This window comes from Ammospiza nelsoni, chromosome 14, assembly GCF_027579445.1.
Source record: "Ammospiza nelsoni isolate bAmmNel1 chromosome 14, bAmmNel1.pri, whole genome shotgun sequence".
Lineage (NCBI taxonomy): Eukaryota > Metazoa > Chordata > Aves > Passeriformes > Passerellidae > Ammospiza > Ammospiza nelsoni.
The window spans coordinates 10,467,575-10,490,800 of NC_080646.1; the positions used below are offsets into that span (position 1 = coordinate 10,467,575).

General features: G+C 38.2%; 1 protein-coding gene across 2 annotated transcripts; it reads left to right on the plus strand.

Annotated features, from left to right (window-relative positions):
- The first annotated feature begins 1,226 nt into the window (after nt 1-1,226).
- COPS2 (COP9 signalosome subunit 2) lies at nt 1,227-23,226 on the plus strand. Of its 2 annotated transcripts, none has more exons than XM_059482030.1 (13): nt 1,227-1,373; nt 10,671-10,784; nt 11,835-11,912; nt 12,512-12,637; nt 13,913-14,023; nt 14,140-14,217; nt 15,025-15,199; nt 16,202-16,380; nt 16,520-16,572; nt 18,639-18,736; nt 20,483-20,565; nt 21,638-21,696; nt 22,471-23,226. In XM_059482030.1, the coding sequence occupies exons 1-13, from the start codon at nt 1,320-1,322 to the stop codon at nt 22,613-22,615; spliced, it is 1,353 nt and encodes a 450-aa protein (XP_059338013.1). In that variant the 5' UTR covers nt 1,227-1,319; the 3' UTR covers nt 22,616-23,226. The 2 variants fall into 2 exon arrangements, with proteins under 2 accessions (XP_059338013.1, XP_059338014.1); XM_059482031.1 differs by having other exon boundaries at nt 1,229-1,373; nt 13,934-14,023.

The window sequence follows — 23,226 nt, forward strand, 5'->3', positions numbered from 1 at the left end:
GTGTTGTTCCTCCAGCTCCCCTCCCAGCAGGCGGCCTCGTGGCTCCTGTTACCCTCGGATTAATGGCTACAGATACTTGCAAGGAACTGAGCATTTCAAAAGTGTTCGCAGGCTCATTCACTCAGTGTTTTGGTGTATATCTTTGTTCATTTTGGTATCTATCTTACTGTTCCTCATCCTATTCTGGCACCTTTAAGTGCTCAGACTGAAGGAAGCACAATAACAAATCTCATTGTGGGTTTTCTGAGGTAAAATATTTATTTCACCCTTAGTACAGTTGCAGAATACAAACACAGCTTTTAAAAGACTTGTCAGTAGTTGTAGGGGGAAAAAACAAACAAAACCCCACTGTCAGAAACCGTAACAGTGTAAAATGACCAACAATAGGAAAACCTGGAGACCTAGTAAATATTGTAGATGCATCTGTGTGTCTGTGAGAAGCCCAGGCCTTGTGGAGATGGGGAGGCAGAGCTAGTCACGTGGGGGTTTTGCCTCACTCAGTTGAAGGCAGCAGCAGAAATTAGCATGTAAAAATCTTTATAAAGCTATTGCTTTACAAGGCCTGTGGATTCAGAGTTCAGGCCTTTAAAACTGCTGCTCTGGTATTATTTGTTTATGGTGAACGCAGCCCAGGTAAACTCAGCAATACTGAGTAAAGCAAAATGGAGCTGAGCAGCGGCGCTGGTCACAGCAACAGGCCGAGCTTTCACAGAACGGGTCAGGGTGGAAGGGACCTCTTCTTGAGACTGAATAGGCCTGGCTCCCTTAGCCCTTCCTCTTAAGAGATCTCTTCAGACCCTTGGCCAACTCACTAGCTCTCTGCTGGACCTGCTCAAGGAGTTCCGTATCTTTTTCCTACTGTAAAAGTCCTAACTGCACACAGTACTCCAAATGCGGCCTCATCGGGGCTGAGCAGAGGGGCAGGATCACTTCCCTCGACCTTTCCGGAGACGCGCCAGGCACCAGACTCGCAGCCTCCGGTGGGGACCCGGGCTGGCAGCACCCAGCCGGACCCACGGCAGGCGGCCCCGGCGCCAGCACGGCGTACTCCGGGCAGCGGCAGCGCCGGCCCCGGAGGTTCCGGCGCGCAGTGCCCAGGCCCCGCCCGGCCGCCGTTGCCAAGGGCCGGTCGCTAGCAGAGGGAGGGAGCCGGCGGCGGGGCGGCGCGGATTGGGCTCCGAGCGCCCCGGGCCGGGGGAGGGAGAGGCGCGGGCGGCAGCGGGTTCCGGGCGGAGCGGAGCCACATTGGGCAGCGCCGCGCGGGCTTCTGGGAGAAGGGGCCGTCCCCGCCGCCGCCCCCCGCCCGTCCTCCGGCCAAGATGTCTGACATGGAGGATGATTTCATGTGCGATGATGAGGAGGACTACGATCTGGTAGGGCGCGGGGCGGCGCGGGGGCTCAGCGGTACAGCCGGGGGTCCCGCCGGCGCGGCGGCGCTGCGGGCCGCTGCTGGTGCGGCCACCCGCCGCAGCGGCCGCCCCGCCGGGTGCTGCCCCGGCAGGGAGCGCGGACATCCAGGATGAGTTTCCCAACCGGGGAGGAGGATGCGGGCAGGGGCTGCGAGGGGCGGGTGCTGCTGTCGGAGCAGCCGCTCGGCCGCCTCTCCGCGGAGGAGCAGGCCAGCCCCGGGCGGGCAGGTGGATAGGCCCGGGCTGGTGCCCCGGCCCCGGGCTGGCCCCGGTGTGCCCGCGGGGCTCCCGCTGAGGGGAGGGCTCGGGCGCGCTGCCTCCGTCCCTCTGTCCTCCTGCCCCGGCCCGAGTGTGGGCACGGAGTGAAGTGATAAAGTTGCCCGCCCTTCTCCCCACCCGCGACTGCGAGAGGCCCCTGGGGCAGATACCGTTCGTGTGCTTGTGTGAGCCACAAACTGGGGAAAAGTAGGGGCAAGAGAAAGGAGAGTGAGGAGAAATGGCCTCACGGCCGGTTTCTGATCCAGCGCGCCGAAGGGTGCACTTATTTCTAACTTTTTGTTTTTGTAGTGTTTGTAACCTTTCTACCACTCCCTTTTTGGTTTTTGTTGTAAGGTTTGGGGGTTTTCGTGTTACATTTAGTTAAATGTTAACATCAAGTTTTGTCCTAAGCTTTTAAAGTTAAAAAATTGCTGTTTGTCTGATTAATTATATTTATATTGCCCTTACGTTATATTGGAGCTTGAGGTTTGCTTGTTTGGGGTTTTTTTCTTTTCTGAACTTTGATTGATTGATTTAGAACTAGAGACTATTTAAAAAAAAAACAACTATATATGCATATGGTAGAAGCTTGAGAGTCTATTTAATTAATTTCAGCTAAACCTGTGTTAACAGTGTTGCAGTTACATTGAAAAACTCCAGACACTTGCTTCTGGAAGACTTGCTTTCTGACACATTATTTGATAGTCATTGCCACTAAGGAATTCACTTAAAATGTTTACCTAATTTTATTTGGAATAGTTTCTGGGCAGTTTTTGTTAGGAACTGCTTACAATGGTTGGATGACAGTAGATATAGAATAAAAGCATCTGCTTTTGGTTTTGAGGGTTTTTTCCGTTCATGTAAGAGTGCTTGTTTGACAGGCATTGACATCAAAACCCTACGAGCTGCTCGTGTCACTTTCCAGAAACTGTTTGTGTTCCCTTTTCAGTCTATGAATGAATTCACATACTGTAGAGACAGGGCTACGGAATGAAATACACAGAGTCATTAAAAACATTTTGTTCCAAAATTCGTTTCCATCATTTTTATTAACACTGAAATTTGTGTCCTGATGTGAAATACTGTGGTGGTTTTTTTCCACGTGATACAATCAGAATTCATGTTCCATATCCTTCCATAACATCAGAGCTGGGCATGTAGAGAAACCATTGGAATTGCATTTTTTCAACCAAACAGATGTGAATAAAAGTGCAGTTTAAACTTATACTGCTTTATGTCAGTTTTCTCCAAGAATAATTGGTCTGGTGTTTTTTCCTGTGTTTGTTTCTTCTGAAGTACTTTATTTCTCATTGGAAAAACCTTCCTGAAACACCTTGCTTGTGGCAGATTTCCACTCCTGACTGGGGTTACTTTTACTGGAACATTTTCATTGTCATTAATTACCCTTAGCTCAGACCTTTCAAAATTTTTAAAATACTGCTTGTAATAATTAGGAGCACATTCATTTTTTTCTTTTCAGCGTGTAACACCCATGTAAAGCATCAACTAGTACCCAAGCTTCAGATTTTTAAAATTTCATTTCAGTTCATAATTGATGGGGGGAAAAAACCCAAGACTTGAAGAGTAAAAACATTCCAGCTAGATTAGCTTCAGCATTCTGGGACTAACAAACCATGATTGACTGTTGTTTTCAAAAATGCTTGAGACTGTAATTGTAGTGTTCCACAGAACTGTTTCAGAAAAAACTTAAGGGCCCTGAAGATAGGGCCTGATTCCTTCCTTTCATGTTGGTAGCTTGTTAAATTAAGAGAAGACTGTGAGGGGATTCTAGAGTTGAGCATCATGGCTGCTGCAAGAGGCTTTGCAACAAAAGAATGAGTACAAGACATAATACTCCTATCAGTGCAGAATTGAAAGTAAAAGAGTACATGTGAGTGCTCTGAATAAGAACCAGAGGAAAGGCAGTGATTACAGAAACAGTCAATGAAAGAAGCAGCTATTTTGTCAAAATATGGTGAAACTAGGTTCAGGTCTCCCAGGGTAGCTGCCATCATAACAATTGCAGTGAAGACTCCCCAAAAAATTAATTTTGTCAGCTTTTATTAGAAGTGATTATGGCTGTTCCTCTTCAATGTGCACTTGAACTGCTGATTATGTAGAGCCAGTCAAATTTCCTTAAGTATGCAAATGTTTCACACTTGAACTGAAATGTGAACAGATATTCCAAAGTCCCAGATCTTTCCCAGCTTCATTGTGGAATTTTATATAATTAGGTGTAATTACTACATTGTTAAACAATTGAAGACTATCCAGGTTGTATTGGATTGTTTCTGTTTAGTTTTTCAGTAGGTAAAAAGTCAAAGTTTTACATGTAAATGACCTCAGCTACTCCTACAGAAATGGAGTTTATTCACTGGAGTCTTGGTATCAGGAAGAAATTTCATTTATATTTGTGGGTGGATGAACCTAGATTCACAATTTGCTAGTAATGTGCTGTGACAGCTTTGGTTATAACATGAATTATTCCACTTTATGCTTCAATGAACAGAATAATGTTTACTGGTCATTATGAAAGCCACTCAATTTTAATTTTTAGTTTGGTGCTGCTGGATGCCTTTCATGATTTCAGTACAAGTTATTTTTACTAGATCCAGCTTGAGGGTGGAGAAGTACAAAGAGGGAAGGACCATTGTAAATTCCATTTTTGTTTTCAGTCTGGGACAAAAGACTATATTTAGAATTGACTTGGAGGCTAAACTCAGTCTTCCTCCAGAAATTGATTCTTCCAGGCACAATGACAACACATTGACAGTTGTTGTAGTACATCTACTGGTTTACTTGTTTTGTTTTAAATAAATAAGGAATCTGTGGTGTTCTTAATGAGTCATTTTAGTGTGTTCTGAAATTCAACTTTGAAATTAATCTGAGGAAAGACCGGACAAATATATTTCCAAGCAACTGGTCTTTTTACCTTACAAAGTTGTATTGTTGCAGTGACTTGTGGGAGACCTGTAACAATTCCAATGAGCAGCCATCAGTTTGCACCCTGGAGATGGCTGCAGGTTCATGAGGATTGGCACAACTCAGATACAGCAGCATCCCTTCAGATGGCTGAGGATTTCCCGTTTTGGGATATGATGATATCGGGACAAATGCAGCCTTACTACTTATTTCAAGCTGCATGAGTTGGCTGTCTCTTTCTTCCCAACAGAGTGAAATACAGAGTCCTTTGCAAAAGGAATTTTTGTTTGTTACCAAACTTGATAAGCAATCTCATCAGTCGACAGAGACATTATTCTGTCTTTTATTGCTGGATTTTAGTAGATACAGTTGAAATTTCATGTGGATGTTGTCTCCTCTTCCCAATTGCTCATATTTCATATTGTCATCATTTTATGAAATACATATATATGTTGCAAACAAGAATGTGGTAATGCTGCAAAAACAAGTATTCATATCTAGGGAAGTACCAAATCAAGCATATCCACTTGGCCCTCTTCTGTTTCTTAGTGGAGTTTAATTACAGTAGTATGTGATTTTAAAAGAAGTGTACTTTACAGAGGACATAGGATATACTGTTCTCTAAATTAGTTATTGTTTCATATTTTATATGGATTCAGCATGTGTTGTGATTTTTTTTTATGCATTCTCTTCAGACTCGTCTTCAAACACAGAATTAATATATTTGAGGCTTATTTTGCTCATTACCATAATGTCTCAGAAGGAAGTGTTGAGGCAAAAACCCTGAGAATAATTAGTCAGTAAATTCTTTCTATCTAAACACTGACAAGTGTTGGTAAGTTCTGGTTTTTGTTGGCTTCTTTTGACAGTTATTTAGGGCTGTATTTAGAACGGTGCTCTCCAGGATCTGATGTGCAGTTGGTGTTAGAGACATAAATCTGTCTGTTTAACACCAAACTTAGGTCTAAGTTATGCTGAAAACTGGACTTTGAGAAGACTACAGAGCTGCACAACAGAGGTAGAAAGAAAAGGCACTTTTTTGCTGTACTCTATATGTCATAATACCAGGTTTTTCTTTCTGCAAGTCTCCTGTCTCATTTCTGTGCATCTTCCAAAGTGAAAAAAAAAAAAAAAACCAAAGGCAGAGCGCTGTCTTTCATGGAACTCTCGTGACGCCATTGCAAAGCGCTGGTTTCACAGACTTCTATTCCTGGTGTCAGCCCTGGTGTGAGCCAGCAGGCACGGGATGACTTGCCGAGTTAGGGAGTAGCAGCAGAACAGGGACCTGGAATGTGAAGAAGAAGAAACCAGGACTCCCAATGCATGGCTGAGTGGCTGCAGGCTCCTTACACAAATCACACTCTGGTTTTTACTCTCAGGGTTTGCCTCTGTTTTTTTCCTCTTTGCTCTTTGGCATTCCAGTCTGATTGCTTTCTTTATATTCATGTGCCTGGATACCAACTGGCAAATGCAGGTAGAACCTGGTAGCTGCTGCTTGTCCTGGTGCCTGCAGGTGAGGAGGAGCAAATGCAGAGAAAGTTGTGCTTAGTAAACCTCATAATGCCGTGGTTATGAAACAAAGTTAGCTGAAGTTTACTTCAGTAAAACCAAATTTGCACCAGACTTGTTCTCAGAAACAATTGCAGTTCATAAAAAAATAAATTGTTTGAGTAAGTCAAATGGATGAAATTTGGTAAAATCACCAGCAATTGACAATTAACAGTAATAAGCATTTCAACATTGTCCTTGAAAGATAATTTTTTATCTTTCAATAGAAATAGAACTCTTTGTATTGCCTTTCTTTCTGGAAAGTTGCCTGTATATAGCTGCTTTCTCCCTACTCCTTTTATTTAAAAAGGTTTGCAAAGTAGGAATTCAGTTCCTGTAGTGGTGGCAAATGATAAACAGAGGAGCACAAGTTTAGGTAAGAAGTAGATGTAGAAATTAGAGAAGTGCTTCAGGCAAGAGAGGAGACCAGAAAATTGGTAACAACAGTAGATTTGACAAAATACTTGTATCTTTGTTTTTGTTCATGTAGAACTTCAGCAGGTCAGTGTGCCGCTCTAACAGAATGCCAGACGTGTACATTGAAATGTCACTGATACACTGTTACACTCTCGTGTCCCTGGCCCTGTTCCGGCCCGAGCTCAGGGGCCGTGATAATCTCTGGGGGCCGCATTGACCAAGCTCCTGCCACAGTTGTCAGAAAGCAGCAAGGAGCCCAGCAGCCCAGGGCCCTGCCTGCTGCGGGGATGGAAAGGGCGGGCTGGGAGCAGCCAGGGATGGAAAGGACAGGCTGGGAGCAGGCAGGGATGGAAAGGACGGGCTGGGAGCAGCCAGGGATGGAAAGGGCGGGCTGGGAGCAGGCAGGGATGGAAAGGGCGGGCTGGGAGCAGCCAGGGATGGAAAGGGCAGGCTGGGAGCAGCCCAGGGCCCTGCCTGCTGCGGGGATGGAAAGGGCGGGCTGGGAGCAGCCCAGGGCCCTGCCTGCTGCGGGGATGGAAAGGGCGGGCTGGGAGCAGCCAGGGATGGAAAGGGCAGGCTGGGAGCAGCCCAGGGCCCTGCCTGCTGCGGGGATGGAAAGGGCGGGCTGGGAGCAGCCAGGATGGGGAGGAGCCGGAGCACTGGATGCTGTTCGTGTGCCTTTGCTGCTGGACACGCTGCAGATGGAGCCGGGCACTGAAAAGGATGACTAAAGCTGACTCGGGTGAATTGACTTCTGTGTGTGCTCATTTTAGAAGCTGAGGCTCAATGTTTTAAAGCTGTTTACTAGATAAAATTCTATGAAAACTTAATATGTAACATAATAAAGCCTGCTTAAATAAATTGGTTTCTTGATACTAATTTAACTTTTATTAAAACTGTTTGAAAGAACGATGTTCCAGACAGAGTAAACTCCATCAAAGGTTTTATCTCTGTTACAACTGAGCTACTGTAGTAATTTCTCTTCCTCCAAAAAGCAGTGGGATGCCTTAAGATTGGATATAACTGATTACATTTAGAACATTAAGATTTTCAACATAGCAATGCTTAAATAATATCCTGATTTATTTAACTGCATTTTTCAAACTCTTACCAGGGCTTTCTAATTTCTTGAGTGATGATAAAAACCCCAATTGTTTGTTTTGATGATCTTCAGAGGAAGGAAGAATTCAATGGTTTCAAAGAGCAATGGGTTTCTGTGTACTCAAGAGTGCTCTTTTTTTTTTCATTTGTTCGTATAATGTTGATGTTCATTTAAAAAATATCAACAGGACCTTAGTTTTAAAAATTCCTAGGCCTCTTACTTTTTTTAAATCAGCTAGAGATAAATTATATCATCCAGCTGCTTTTATATCTCAGAGTTCTAATTAAGTATGTTCGTCACTATGCAAATTGTTAGGTCTGGATGCTGTAGTGGAAATTTTTAGGGTTATGTAGAAATCCTATTTGTAAACCATATATTTCTACCTGATTTGCAGCAAACTTTCTACCTATAAGGTTTGAGGTTCCTGTTCAGGCAGGAACCAGGGGTGTTGAAAATGAGGGTGAGGAAAGGATAGGCTCTTGCTATCTGAATTTATTGTTAAAAGAACTTTTCTGTTTTCAGAACTGAGAAGGAAATTAATCTTTTTCTTAATTGGAACTTTGAGGACACAACTTTATACTTTCCTCCTTTTTTTGCTTTTGGCAGAAGCTTAATGTTCTTGCATTTGTATCCTAGTGCACTAAGCCATCTCTGCATCAAAAGAAGACAGAGTGCTTGTCCTTCTGAATGTCAGCACTGGCATAATGAGCATCAGTGCTTGAAATAAGATTCAGTATCTACATGGCTGATGTTTGGGGTTTTTAGCATTGTCTAAAGATTAACGGCATCCACTCATACTTAGTTTGAGGTTTTAAAGTTTTCACAGCCATTAAGTCTAAATATGTCTTTTTTAAAATAAACCACCTTACGTTTTCTGAAAGTAGGAAAGCCTTATTTCCATTACAGCTTTGAGTCCATATACTCATCCTAAGTCTGATGCACATAGGCATCAAGTGAAGAAAAAAATATAGCCGTGAAAATGTAAACCAGTACTTTTTATGAATTTCAATGCATTTCCGCTGGGGGAAAAATATCAGTAGACTTAACACTTCTTTATTATGTATTAATATTATGAAATTATCTTTATGGGATATTTAAGTAGCATTGAGAAAAATAATCTGAAAAAAGGCTTCCTGCATGAATCCACATCCAGAATCATTGCCAGAGCTAAGATGAAAGTTCAGATGTTTCTGGCTTGAGGCTAATGGAGCACGTTGTCTCCTAAAAGGAATTAATTTAGTTTGCTTTCCTTTTATCTTTGCAAACAGACACTTCTGCCAAAATTATTCCCCATTGTCCAAGTTAAGCATAAACAAGACATCAGCTGATTACACATATCTTAAATGCTTTGTTGTTTATTTTTTGGCAGCCTGTGTGTGTAAGGTGCCCGATACAGCTGTTGACATCGGGTGTGTACCCATGGCTGCTCCACTGCAGTTGGATGGATAGGATAAGGAGTTTACAAAAACAAGCCAACCAAAATGAGAGACTGCCCAATTAAATAAGACACTTGCTTCCTGTTTTCTTTGCTGTTTTCAGTATCATGTTTTTATAGTTCTATGGGAATTCAGAAAACAGGTTTGTGGAATTCACAAAACTTTTCAGTCCATTCATTCTTACTAATGATAGTACTTTGTTGGGTGAAAATAAATACATACGTGGGCAACTTGCCTACATGTTACAAATAGAAGCATTAAAAGGTAGAAGGACAAATATCTCAAGCACCATGTTTATTAAAACTTGGTTTGACTGTGGGCTCCCATAATTAATTTTTGCTTTAGAACTTCAATAAAATTAAACTTTGAGAGATTGCTTGCAGTGCAGGGAGGAGAGAGCTAATTTAAAACTTTTCTTTTGTCTCATCTTTTTTCATTCCTTCCTGTGGTTTTGGAGGAGTCCATTAATAGTAGGAATATACAAATGAACGAAAGAATAAATGTGCCTGACAAAGTACAGCAAGAGTAAAATTCACCCTAAAGGAAGGAACCTGACTGTGCATTGCTTATGTTGGTGCAAGGAAAGTTACTCTGACAGCAGCAACTTTGAGATTTAAATGATTCTGTTAGAACAGTTCATCTCCTAATAGCCAAAATTCTGTTCAGAGAAGTTAGCTTGAAAATGCAGAGGTGTGAAGTGGTTTTGAATCCTGTAAATATCAAATGAAATTATTATTTGAGTTTTATTAGTGTCTTGTAATTTGGACATGAAGCATTTTCCTTTAGCAAAAGAAGATAAAATATGCAGGGATTTTTCATCAGAAGTAGTCCCAGAGAACTTCTTAAAAAATTAAGTAGCAATTGTTAGAAGTAAATACTTCAGTTTCTTTGGCACTAGTGTACATGATGGATAATTATTTGATTAAATTATTGTGCCCCAACATCTTTGGCAGCATTTTTAGCATTTTCATAATCATCTCCTGCTTCTCAGGGCAGAAGCAGCTGGTGTTATTGTCATTATTCTTTTTTTAAATTTCCTTAGACAAGGATGAATCGTTATGGCATAGAAAGGCAGATGATAGAGGCATTCATGGAAGCATTTGCTACCCTCCATGGCTGACTCATTCCTTGTGTGGCAGCTGACCAGAGCCTTTTCTGTGGCTACTGAAGGCTGCATCATTGGGTGCCTTCAGGAGGAGCAGTGGGCAGCATGTTCTCCCCCCTCCCAGAAATGCCATGTGCTCTTGGGCCTCTGTGCTGAAACTCCAGCACTGGCAGAATTTCAGTAATACAATCTGTACTTGTCATAAAGGTGAAGTTGGTGGAGCTATGAGTTCATGAATCCAGAAAGAAACCTGCTGGCAGCAAATGTTGGTGCGCGGGGAGTCTGGCCTAGGAGTGGGAGAGGGGGAGAGTCCTTATATGGGCCCATACCTGTTCTGTGCTCTCAAACCAAACACTGCCTGCTCAAACAAGCATTCTGTGCCAGCTGGAGTGATATGTATTACTATTTCTCAGCAGATTTTTTTTTCTGATTATTTTTTTTTCTCTGATTATTATTTTTTTCTTGAAATGTAGGAATATTCAGAGGACAGCAATTCTGAACCAAATGTGGATCTGGAAAATCAATACTACAATTCCAAAGCTTTGAAGGAAGATGACCCCAAAGCAGCATTAAGCAGTTTTCAGAAGGTTGTCTGTCTTTATATTCTATCTCTTCTTTTTATATTAATTCACATTTTAAAATATTTGGTACCATTTGAGTTATTCTCTGAAATTTTAAGAATAGGATTTATCTTTTAAATTACTAATGTGCTAAGTTTATTATTGAGTATCTTAAACTCCTGACTGCCTTTCAGGATCATTCTTAGGGAGAATAAATAGGACATGGTATAGTCTTATCACAGATTTGACTTTTTAATCTTCAGGATTTACTAAGTTAATTAAACAGTTCTAAATGTGTTTTCATGCATCAACAATAGAAACCAGATCCATTTGGGTTTTTTAAATGAAATGGTGTTTTCCCCAGTGTCTTATGTAACATTATATTTGCTTTGCTATCTGATTCCAGAGCTTTAAATGTATAAATACTAACAAACACAGTTTCTTTTGTTCATCTCAGTTTTAAATTTTCAATGTTTGCACACTGCTATGAGAAAGCAGTATGTTAGATGCAACTTTTTAAAGGAAAAATAGATTTTTGCATCTCTTTGCTCATTTATAGTGTACAGCAAAACTATGTATGTGACTTCAAAAAAAAAACTCTCTAAACTTTTTACTTGCAAAACATTTCTTTGCATTGTTGCATTAAAACCTAGAAGTGTTTCTCCTCTGTGAAAGAATCTTCTTCATAGTAATTCAGAAGAGCTTTTTAACTTAATTTGGTCAAAATTTAGTTGCCTTAGTTTTGCAGGAGGTGTTACAACTATTTTTGCTTACATGTTTATGGAGTGGTGTTAAAATTTAGTGTTTGGCATTAAAGTGTTTGCTGTTAGATGATAACAACAGCAACAATCATGTTCACCCTCCCTATGTCAGCTAAGTTGTGAAAACTGAGGAGATTCACTCTCACTTTTTCATACTACCAGGAAAGAATAAAATTGAAGAACAGGGCAGAGTCAAACATTACTTTGTAAGGAACAAAGTGGGAGGGAAGGGCATGTATGGGATATGTGTATTTTAAACAACTCAAGTTTGAATAAAGCTTTTATAAATATTGTTTTTAAAATTCTTCTTTTTCAGGTTTTGGAGCTCGAAGGCGAAAAGGGAGAATGGGGATTCAAAGCTCTGAAACAGATGATTAAAATAAACTTTAAATTGGTAGGAATTACAGCTATCACTTGGGAATAAATAGCATAAATATGTATTTGATCCAGTGATCTTAAATTAGTGTTCTAATTTATGGCTATGACAACTAAATCTATCAGAACTTGCCTTTTGCAGCCTTTAATGGCTACTACACATATGGCAGGGAAATGATGTGGTGTTTGCAAGACAAAGGCAAAATGGATGCAAAATAACTGCTGTAGTCAGCTGGTTCTCCATGAAAGTGTGAGGCTCAGTCCTTGCTGTGCTGAGGTGTCACACCACTGACAGTGGTCATGTTTCTCTGTGTGTACTGCACCAGGACAAAACTGTGAAAAATTTATATGCTGTGTATGCAGCCATTCCAAAGAGTTGTCTGGCCAGCTCTGTTTTCTTCATTGAGATGAATATTTTAATTGTGTGTTTTATGCAGTCCTGGGGTTATTTCTGATTCTGCAGGTTATGAATAAAGTGGTGATATGAAAGTTTTAATAGCAACCACTACTGCATTGTCTTTCTTTAAGCAATTTTTTTCTCCTGTATGTAAACTTGCAAGATATCTCAGTTTCAACAATTAAAACAAAAATTCTAATGTGATTTTGTTTTTCTTTTAGACTAACTTTCCTGAAATGATGAATAGGTATAAACAGCTATTGACCTACATACGGAGTGCAGTTACAAGAAATTACTCTGAAAAATCCATCAATTCTATTCTTGATTATATCTCGACTTCCAAGCAGGTTGGATCATCAATTATTTAATCTTCATAGTTTTCAGTTTTGCAATTTTAACTGTGGACAATTTTTGTGTTTGTTTTGGGCTATTTTGATCTTAATAGAGGAATTTTGAGTATTCGTTTGCTGTCATATGTAAAAATATATTTCCCACATGTAGTGGATTCTATTAACACAAATCTTCATAAAGTTGTCCTTTTTTGGCAACATTTACCTGGAATTTCTATATTTTTTTTTTAGCATAGCTACACAATAGAAGTACCCTTTCAAATATAATTTAAAAATAAATAATGTGGGAGGTTTTTTGGTGGGGGAGGGGAAGGGGAATTTTGCAGTGAAGTGTTGGTGTGAAATCCTGCCTGTCCAGTGCACTGTGCTGGTGAGGTACATGTCCATAGATACACAGCCCAGCTCCTTTTGAGTTGTTGTAGAAGCTTTACAAAGAAAAGGAAGCTCCCCTCACTGACTACCTAAAGTAGCACCTTCATATCATTGGTGATCAGTGCTGATCCGTGGTCATTATCACAATCCTGCCACTTTAGAGGTGGAAGTTGAGTGCTGGGTTACTCTGAGGTCTAAAGGATTGTCTCAGACTGTCCCTTCTTGGCAGAGCTCAGTGTCTCTGGTTTGTAGTGGAGCCAGAGGGACAGTCTGGGACAGTCTGGAAGTCTTAACTTGATATATAGTCACAGATTTGTTATCTCCAAAGGAACAGTGGCCATGAACAATACTAATGCATTCTTTGTAGAACCCTTGTAAAAGGTAACACTCAGCACTTTAATTCCCATTTCAGATGGGGTTGTTTTGGTTTTATGCAAAGAATTATTTTGATGCACTCAAGAGCTTTTTTCCACTCAGCATTGCCACTACAGAAAGAAGAAGACATCTTCTCCTTTGACCATATTCCTCTTCTTTTGTAAATCATATTTTCTTTTTGATATGTAAATTATTTTTATTCTTTAAGTGGGAACAATATTGCCTGTGTTTGTTACAAAACATCAGAGTTCTGTGCCTTGGTTATATAAGATGGGTTTTATAAGGTGGCTTTCATTTTTCACAGATGGGTACAAATCTTAAAATGTGAATACTTTTTAATTATATCTGTTTCATATAAGAAAAGGTAATGTAGTTAATTTGGTTATTTTAGAAGCTGTTTGCAGTTTAAATGCAAACATAAACTAAGATGCAGATACCTTTCTTATTTTGAAGTTCAAGCATGCACTTTTAGTTTGTTCAGATTGACTTTATTAACAGGTACAAATTTGCTGTTTACAATTATAGAATTCTGATTTTTTATGTCAGATGGATTTGCTTCAGGAATTCTATGAAACAACACTTGAAGCTCTGAAAGATGCTAAGAATGATAGATTGTGGTTTAAGACAAACACAAAGGTAAAATATATAACTTCCTATTTTTTGCTTTTCTTTGACACCTTCAGCTAATTCTTATAAATTATAATTGTGAAATTTTAATAGACCTCAGTACTTCAACTTTCTTTTCATTACAGCTTGGCAAATTATATTTAGAACGAGAAGAATATGGAAAGTTACAAAAGATTTTGCGTCAGCTGCATCAGTCATGCCAGGTACCTTTATATTCTAAATCACTGTGCCTTAGTAAACAACATTGATTTTTTTTTTAAATATATCTGTTGTTGGCCTTTCAGGAATTTTGCTGAGCTTTAGTACAGAGGGAAGAAATACTGTGCCTGATTTTATTTGTTATCTGCTTGGTAACATGAATAAAAAATGCTAAGTGCTTTATTCTTTCCTTAAAGATGATTTTTAAAAAATTATTCATGATTACTGATTGGGTTTCTCTTCAGGTGCAAGGATGAGAAGCACATATCAATAATCTATAATGCATGGACATTCATTTTAAAATATAGCAAAGATTCCAAATGAGCTTTATTCAAAAATGAAAGTGCAATTGTTACTTTCCCATCTGGAAGGGGAAAAAATAAATTAGCCATGCAGTCTGCTGTGCTTGTTTCTGACACTTTTCCTCCTTCAGTATGGAAATAGGTTACAGGTATCTGGGAAATGGTTCTGTTAGAAGTAGCAAAAGAGTCATATGTGTTACATATATGTATGCATTTGTGTCAGTCATTGTATTTATATACTGAGAATGTGGCTTAAGGAATGTGGAAAAGAATTAAAGTTTTGAGAAAAACATTTAATAGAAAATAATGATGTTTTAAATAAAGGGCTTCAAAATGTAGCCTGTGGTAAGTTCTATGTTTTCTCTTAGTAGTTACATCAGAATTTCAGGAATATCCTTGTTTTTGACAGGAAATTACTGAGAGTATTTGGTTATCAGTGTTTTACTAGTATAAAACTGAAATTGCTGTTCTCTTAAAATTTCACAGTATTTATTACTTAATCTGTCCTAGACTGATGATGGGGAAGATGATCTAAAAAAAGGTACTCAACTATTGGAAATCTATGCTTTGGAAATTCAAATGTATACAGCACAGAAAAATAACAAAAAACTTAAAGCACTATATGAACAGTCATTGCACATCAAGTCAGCCATTCCTCATCCGCTGATCATGGGAGTTATCAGAGGCAAGTTCATCTTGAATTTTTCATTTGTCTTCTGTTGCAGAGATTTGTTCCATGAAAATCTGATAACCAGTGTTTTTTTCCAGTTCCACCTATAAAGACAGAGCCTTCTGGAGATTCAGTCTCATCATTTTCTTCTTGCAGGACTGCAGCTCTGCAAATTTGGTGCCCAAGTACCAGAGGCACTGGTCAGAAGGGCAGGACAGTTGGCTAAATAACTGTTAGGAGAGAAGCAGTAGAAAGACAAGGGGAGGACTTGCTGCTTGACACCAGGGGAGGCAGCAAAAGAAGAATGCAAAGGCATCTGCAGGGCATAAAAACAAAGGCTTGACAGGACTGCTGGCAGAAAGGCTGCTGTTCCTGCAATCTCCTTTTATAAATTTGTGTCTTACCTCACGAAAACTCAGCAGGAACCAAAGGGCTTTAAGATGTGTTTGAAAATATAATTCATTATCTGCAGTAATTAATTGTAGTGGAAGCAAGCCGTGTGTCTTGAAAAAAAACCAGCTTTCTTCAGAACACTGTTATGGCTTCCTCCTTTCCCTGGTGTAGATGCTGCACAGACAATCAGGCAGCAGTGGGTACTTCAGAAATAAAAGGATACAGAAAGTATTTCTCATTTTTTCTGTGTGTTTTTGCTTAACAGATAGGGAAAATTCCATAAATTTACAAAGTCTGTTGCCACTGAAATGGAGATAAATTCTATCTCAGTTTTTGCAATATTTTAACATAATGGTGATGTAATTATTGGCTATGAGGATTAGTGTTCTTTAAGTTCTATGGTGTAGGCTGGGTTTTGTTTTTTCCTCTTTGGAATGGGTTTATTCAAATGGCAGTGCTATATGTTAAGGCCTTAATGCTTTTTTTTCCTAATGATTTCTGAGAACCAAATCACTTCTGAAAATGTTTCAGTAATCTATTTAGAAATAGCGTGGAACTTGAGTACAATTATTGTAGTCAGCAACAAGCACACAGTGTTCCTTTTCATCTGTGTTTTCTTTTCAGAATGTGGAGGCAAAATGCACTTAAGAGAAGGAGAGTTTGAAAAGGCACATACTGATTTTTTTGAAGCATTCAAGAATTACGATGAATCAGGGAGCCCCAGAAGAACCACTTGCTTAAAATATTTGGTCTTAGCAAACATGCTCATGAAGTCTGGAATAAATCCATTTGATTCTCAGGAGGTATTTTTTTCTTTCTCCTTCACACACACCCCCACCCCCCATCCCCTCACCCTTTTCTGAATATATAGAGAAATTACCCAAAGGATGGAAATGGAAAAATAAATCTGAATTTGCATATTATGCTTTCTGTTCTGTGTAGGCTAAACCATACAAAAATGATCCAGAGATTCTAGCAATGACGAATTTAGTAAGGTAAGATTTTAATGTTTTTGGAGAAGGGAACAAAATAATAAAAAGAAAAAAGATATATTGTCCAAACTTGAAAGGGAACGTTTTTAGAAATGGCTTTTCTCTGCACAGTTAACACAGTTATTGATAAATATTGGGCAAATATTCAAGGATTGTTTTTCTTTGGAAACTAACTGCAAGTGACCATAGTATAGATGCCACACTATGTAGGGGTATCAAAGCTGTGTACTTTTGCCACTTTATGGTGTGACAAAACCCTCTTTTCTCCCCTTAAATAAAGTTGTCCCATCTTGTACTGCAACTGGTCATTTTGGGCTCTGGCTGATTACATAAGAGAAATTGAGTTGAGTGACATCTCATACCAAAGCCAGTAGAATAATTTGCTGCATGGATATATCATGAGTTCCTAAGTTAGGAATATGAAACTTTACTCTCAGTGATCTCCTGTATCCTTCAAACTAGTGAAAAATCAAAAGAAAGCCTCATTATCTCTTAGGCACCTCATTACCTGTACCTCACAGGCAACTGTGAGAATTTTCAGTGCATGAAGGTCATTAGGTCAATGAACTGAGGCAGGTTTTGTACACTGGGTTTTGAAGCTCACCTACTGAATGCTCTCCGGCCTGCCTCTGCTCTTTTCCCATATTTTCCCTACATAAGAAGTAATGTCTGCTCACATTTTGAAACAGTTGATCTGGGTGGGAACAAACTGCTGTGATACTGCTGTTGTGCTTTACCATTTTATGCATACAAATTGTTTCTGAAAGTGAGGACATTCATCCATTATTGACATGGTGATTGAATCAATTATTTGGCAGTTTAGTAAGGGATTATTTCCAGTAACTCCTTCCACTTTAGATGTGTTTTTTTCTAATTCACTGTCATAGTTTCATGTGAATTTGAGGCAGAAGGAACTCCAGATGGCCTTACGCAATCTGGTTTTATTCATGTTTCTCATTTATATCTTTTATCTTGACATTTGAGTATAACTCCTTCTTTAAAATTAATAACACAGTTAAAGCAATATTGTTAAGAAATGTGTGATGATAAAATTAATTTCAAATATTACAGTTATGTTTTTAATCCTTCCTGTACTCTACAGTGGGAACTTGCATGGTTTACATATGATAAAAAGACTTATGAAATAAACAATAAAATATACAGAAATGCAATTTCTTTTATTATGAAGTAAAATTTACTGGTTTCATGTGATACAGTCCATGCCACTCACATAACTATTTATAAGCTGCTCAAGTTCTGCCTTAACAGGTCTTTTTCTTGGCCATTTTAATAATAGATGAATCTTTTTTGACCAGTTTCAAAACAATCTTAGAATGTACAGAATATGAAGGACAAATAGATGTTTTTATTAGAATGTTTGATGTTAGTATTTAAACAGAAGTTGAAAGTTTTGTTTTGAAAGAATGTTTTTCAAGAAAAAGGCCTTTCTTCAGAGGTTGCAGCTCTTGGCCTTTAAATGACACTGTGGTGGCACCTTCTTTTTGCAATGCTTTCTTAGATGACAGGATTGACTCATGAAAGGATATATACACAAATAAGCTATAAATAAAAATCTGAAGAGTAATATTATGCCAAAATTACTGATGAATAATCCTGGAAGTCCGTATTTCTTTCATCTTTCAATATTTTTAGCATTCAGCTTAAGCTGGACATTGTAGAGACAGCAACAGCCTTGTAGACTCTTTTTAGCTCTTATTTGTTCCATAAAGTATGACTTCATGAAGCCAAAATTCATGTAATGATACTTTTCAAAACAGGGTATTTAAGAATAGCTTCTTAAAGTACAAAAGTTTTTAAACTAGAGTGCACTTGTGGAACAACTAAATGTTCATACCAAACTTCAGTAAATGTTGCTAAAATTGAAACAGGAGAAAGGTAATTTCTGCTGCATTTCATCTTGAAATCGAGTTTTTGCATATAAAGGCTCTGAATAGAAATATTTTCCACCACTGCTTAATACATTTTTTTTAGAAATTGTGGAACATAATCTTATGAGTCTATTTTACTTTTAAAATGAATAATTCAGTCCCTTGGTTTTTTTTCTGAAGTGCCTATCAGAATAATGACATCACTGAATTTGAGAAGATTCTGAAAACAAATCACAGCAACATCATGGACGATCCCTTCATAAGGGAGCACATTGAAGGTATTTTAAAGGCTGTTATAATCATTTTTGTTTTCACTACTTAGTAAGCTCCTTTTTTTTTTTCTTTCCCCACCTTGGTTTATTTTTCTTTTTGGCACTAAGAGTTCCTTGTAATTACTTGTGGATTATTCCTTTACAAGTTATTTAGAAGTTGGTCAGGGCTAACTTGCATCCAGGCATGTGGCATGAATGCAAAGATATGCAAAGTTGATGGAGAAAGTTCTAGAGGAGTGGATATTGTAAGGTATCTATGGTGGTGTTAAGACACTTGAATACTTTGAATATTGTTTTTGGAATAGTGAAATGAGAGAAAGCCTCATCTCTAAAGATGGTTTGTATGAGTCTCACCCACTTTGATGTTTGCTAGTTTATAATTTACTGCTTCAGATTATACAAAATACATAGACAGTGTAATGAAGGTTGCACTAATAAATATATAGTAATATAACATATGAAAAGATGCATACTTTTCATTTCTATCTTGTAAACAATAGTTGGAGTTATAGTGCCTCTACTTAATAGAATGGGAGCACATTAACACATGCCTTTCTGTTTCATTAATGTGACAAAATAAAGTTACCTCACCCATTTTTCATGTATCTGAGAATTGAAGAGTCTCTTCACTTGAATACAGTGCTCAGTTCTTCAGCTAACTGTTGTTTTTCAAGAGTGGGTCTGACTGTGGCAGTGCAGGATCATTTAGCTGGGTAGTTATTGAAAGAAAAGAGTTAAATCCAGAGACCTGGTTTCCTTATACTTGTTTGTAAAAGAGAACAGGGCAAACAGCAGGGGAAACTAAATATAACCCACTGCTGCTGTTCCACGTGGACTGCTGGTGAGCTGCAAAGTCTTGGGGGGAGACTTGGTAAGATCAGAGCTGGATGCTCATGGAGGAAGGTGTGCCAGAACTGGAGAGCAAGAGCAGGAAGCTGAATTAAGGCATTGAAGGGAATTGAGTGTTACTCCTTATATGCTACTGATGTCTCACCATGTTCACTCTGCAGTGATACACAACTTGTTCATGGTTATGTTTACATACCTTGCCTCGTTGTTTTAATCTCCATAGTTTATTGAGACACATAATCTGGTGTTCAGTGGTATATTGTTATATAAACAGTCCTTGTTTAAACAAGTAAAAATGGATCTAGGTTTTTTTTCTCTGTTAATTTATAATTTATGCTTTCATTTTATCCCAACTGTCTTTAATAATGTAAAAATTTATAAAACGACTGCACTATTTTATCTAAGCAAAATGAGCCTTTCCATGCAGACCATTTTATACAACTTCAGTTCCTCATTGTAATTACACCATTAGGCCCTGACTTTTAACTTTAAATGTGAATACTCTCCATGAAGTTAAATGCTCAGACATTTTAAATTGCATGGCTTTAAGCCCCTTTTCACTTTTGTACACAGCAAACATTCTAGCCATAAATTAGGGGGGCAGACATACCAGGCAATGATTTTTATGATCTATCCAGTTAAGTTGAATAAATAAAATTTTTACCAGAGAACATGTTGCTCCATGTTTGAACAGTTTTCAGCTCTGTCTGTCCACCTTGAGAGTTACATATTGTTTGGATCCCTGGAAAAGGAGGGTCCTTGTTATTTTGCTGGGCTTCCCCACCCACTGAATTACACTAAACACTATGGTCTTTGAAGGTAGCACCTTTCTGTATGGAGTGGTATTGCAGCTTTATTTCAATACTGTTGTTTTTACACTGTTTGTGTTTTCTTCTCTTACAGAGCTTTTGCGAAACATCAGAACACAAGTGCTTATAAAATTAATTAAGCCTTACACAAGAATACATATTCCTTTTATTTCTAAGGTATGTGTCAGTAGCCTTGCATTTGCTTAAGTAAATTATTAAGTGTGAATAAAAGCTTTTAAATACATACAGTGCTTCCAGAAATAGAACATCTAAAATACACTCTAAACCATAAAGTACTAATGATGCACTGCTGGCAGCTTTGCAGTGCAAAAATGTAAATTTCAAGTGTCATCCAATTGCTTATTATAATATGTACTATGATATACTTCTAAAATACTCAACTACCATATTCTACTTGGTGTAGAAAAATCACATTTCTTAGGAAAAGTATAGGAAGTGAAATTTGTATAATAAAAAATGTAATTATGAACATAAATTTTATGTACATAAAAATCAAAATTTTAACCTCTTTTGCTCATAAGCTATGTTCACATACGTAGTTACAGAACTGTGGTAGTAGAACAAACCAAGTATTACCATAGAATCCCTGATTTCACTGCCTAATCTGCAAAGAATGAAATAATAACCCAGTGGTAATATATGAGTATTCCCATCTCCTGTGGGTCTGTGATTTTGCCTGCAAAAATTCACAGCATTACAAAATACATCATGAAATATTAGGGATGCCTGTTTTTTATGCTAAATTCCTTTTAAAACTTGGTATACTTGTTTTTTTTTTAAGCTAGACTTAACATTTGCAGAACTTGCTTGAGCCAGAAGATGCAATTATGTCTCTAAATGGTTTTGAGTGCAGATCCATTCTTTTCTGATAATTATTGTCTTATTTTATTTCCTAGGTTTTTGTGGTTGTGGTTTATTTTGTTGTTATTTGGTTTGGGATATTTTTTATCTGTTTGTTTTTTCAGTAAGTCAGTGAAGGAACCCATTTCTGGAGCTTCTAAAATTTTGCTTTTGCCTCTTTAGCTTTTTCTGAGAGGTTACTGGTCTCTTGATTCTTGGCCATGTGTCCTTTGGGTGGAAGTCTGTTGCTTAATTGATTGTTACTGAATTGATACTTATGAACAGTAAGAAACAGGTTAAACTAAATTCTGTATATGAAAATAAAGATTGGGGGGGTTTAATGTTGCAGAACATAGTAACAGCATAATGAGTTTTATTTTTGTTTCAGGAGTTAAACATAGATGTAGCTGATGTGGAAAGTTTGCTTGTGCAGTGCATATTGGATAAGTATGTACCTGATTCTTGATTATTGATCTTTGATTACTTTAAAATAATCAAACTGTAGAAGTGGCAACAAAACTATTTTGGGGCATTGTGATAATACTGGTTGATTCTAGAAGTGAAAGGTAACGGTGCTGACTTTGTATTTGCTTGGTTTCTGAGCAGTAAAGTATGTTTGAAGGATGGGAACCAAGAAAATTATACAGGGAGCATCTTCTTTCTTTAATTATTAATTAAATAATAAATTCCTTGAATTATTATGAAATTATGAAAGTTGTTATTCTTAGTAATTGCTGCTTACACCCATGTATATTTTTGAATTAATTTTCAAGTTGACAGATTGGTAGTCTGCTCTCTTAACTAGAAAAATTTAACTACAATTTGTAAAACCTATTTTTCTGGAGAGTAACTTGTTATAACTACTACAAATATATAATCCATACATGGGCTTGTATTGTTTGACTTCTCTTCACATAAATCTGCATTTTTCATGATTCTTTGACTTTCAAGAACTGTTTATGTCATATTGCTTCAGACTTTGTGTGGGGTCAAGCCAAGCAGATAAAACATGCATTGCCCAATGAATTAGTTGTTTGATTTCCAGGCATGATGACAGCTTAACAGGCACTACTGCCCAGGACAGTAATTATAAAAGTGCTGAATTCTGAAAAGGACTCTGTGCCTCTCTTGTATAAGCCCTCTTATTTTACCTCTGATTCATTGTTAGCTCCTATTTCCATGTCCATTAGCAATTTATAGTTTTTGTTTATTTGCTCCTAGCACTATACATGGCCGAATTGATCAAGTCAACCAGCTCCTAGAACTGGACCATCAGAAGAGAGGTGGTGCACGTTATACTGCGTTAGATAAATGGACCAACCAACTAAATTCTCTCAACCAGGCTGTAGTCAGCAAGCTGGCCTAACAGAAACCAAGCTTCTACAAACCTACTTAAGGCAACTGTGCAGTGATGTAAACCTTAAAAGAACTGGGAATGGCAAAACTACTGTCGGTTGGTGTGCCCTGAAATTATTGGAGTTATGGCAGAAGTGCTTTTTTGATCAGCTGGTTTGTGTTTTGCTGCTGCATTTATCCCAAGAAAAAAACAGCTTTAATCTCCAGAAGAAAACCAAAATGCCACGGGATTTATGCTGTATTGACATCTTGCCCTAAACATACAACATCCCAGTAATTTGTCAAGGGGCAATTAATGACCAGAGAGAAGAATTTTGTCATGATTTTAAGTACACTGACACGTTACTGTTGGTTAAATTTAAATATGTTTTACCTGCAGAAATTCTCTCACAGAAATAACCTGCAATAACTTGAAATGCATACCCTTTTGAACACTTCCTTTTCTCATGTATAAATTGAAATGTTTGCTGCATTTTGCAAAATGTCAATTCTCCAAAAATGTGTCCATATATTTCTGTACCTGCAGTGTAGTAAAGGTTTAGAAGAAACCCCATAATTATAGTGGCATACTGTCACTTAGGTTTCAAGCAGCAAAATAAACAGTGCAGTTCAGAAATTGTA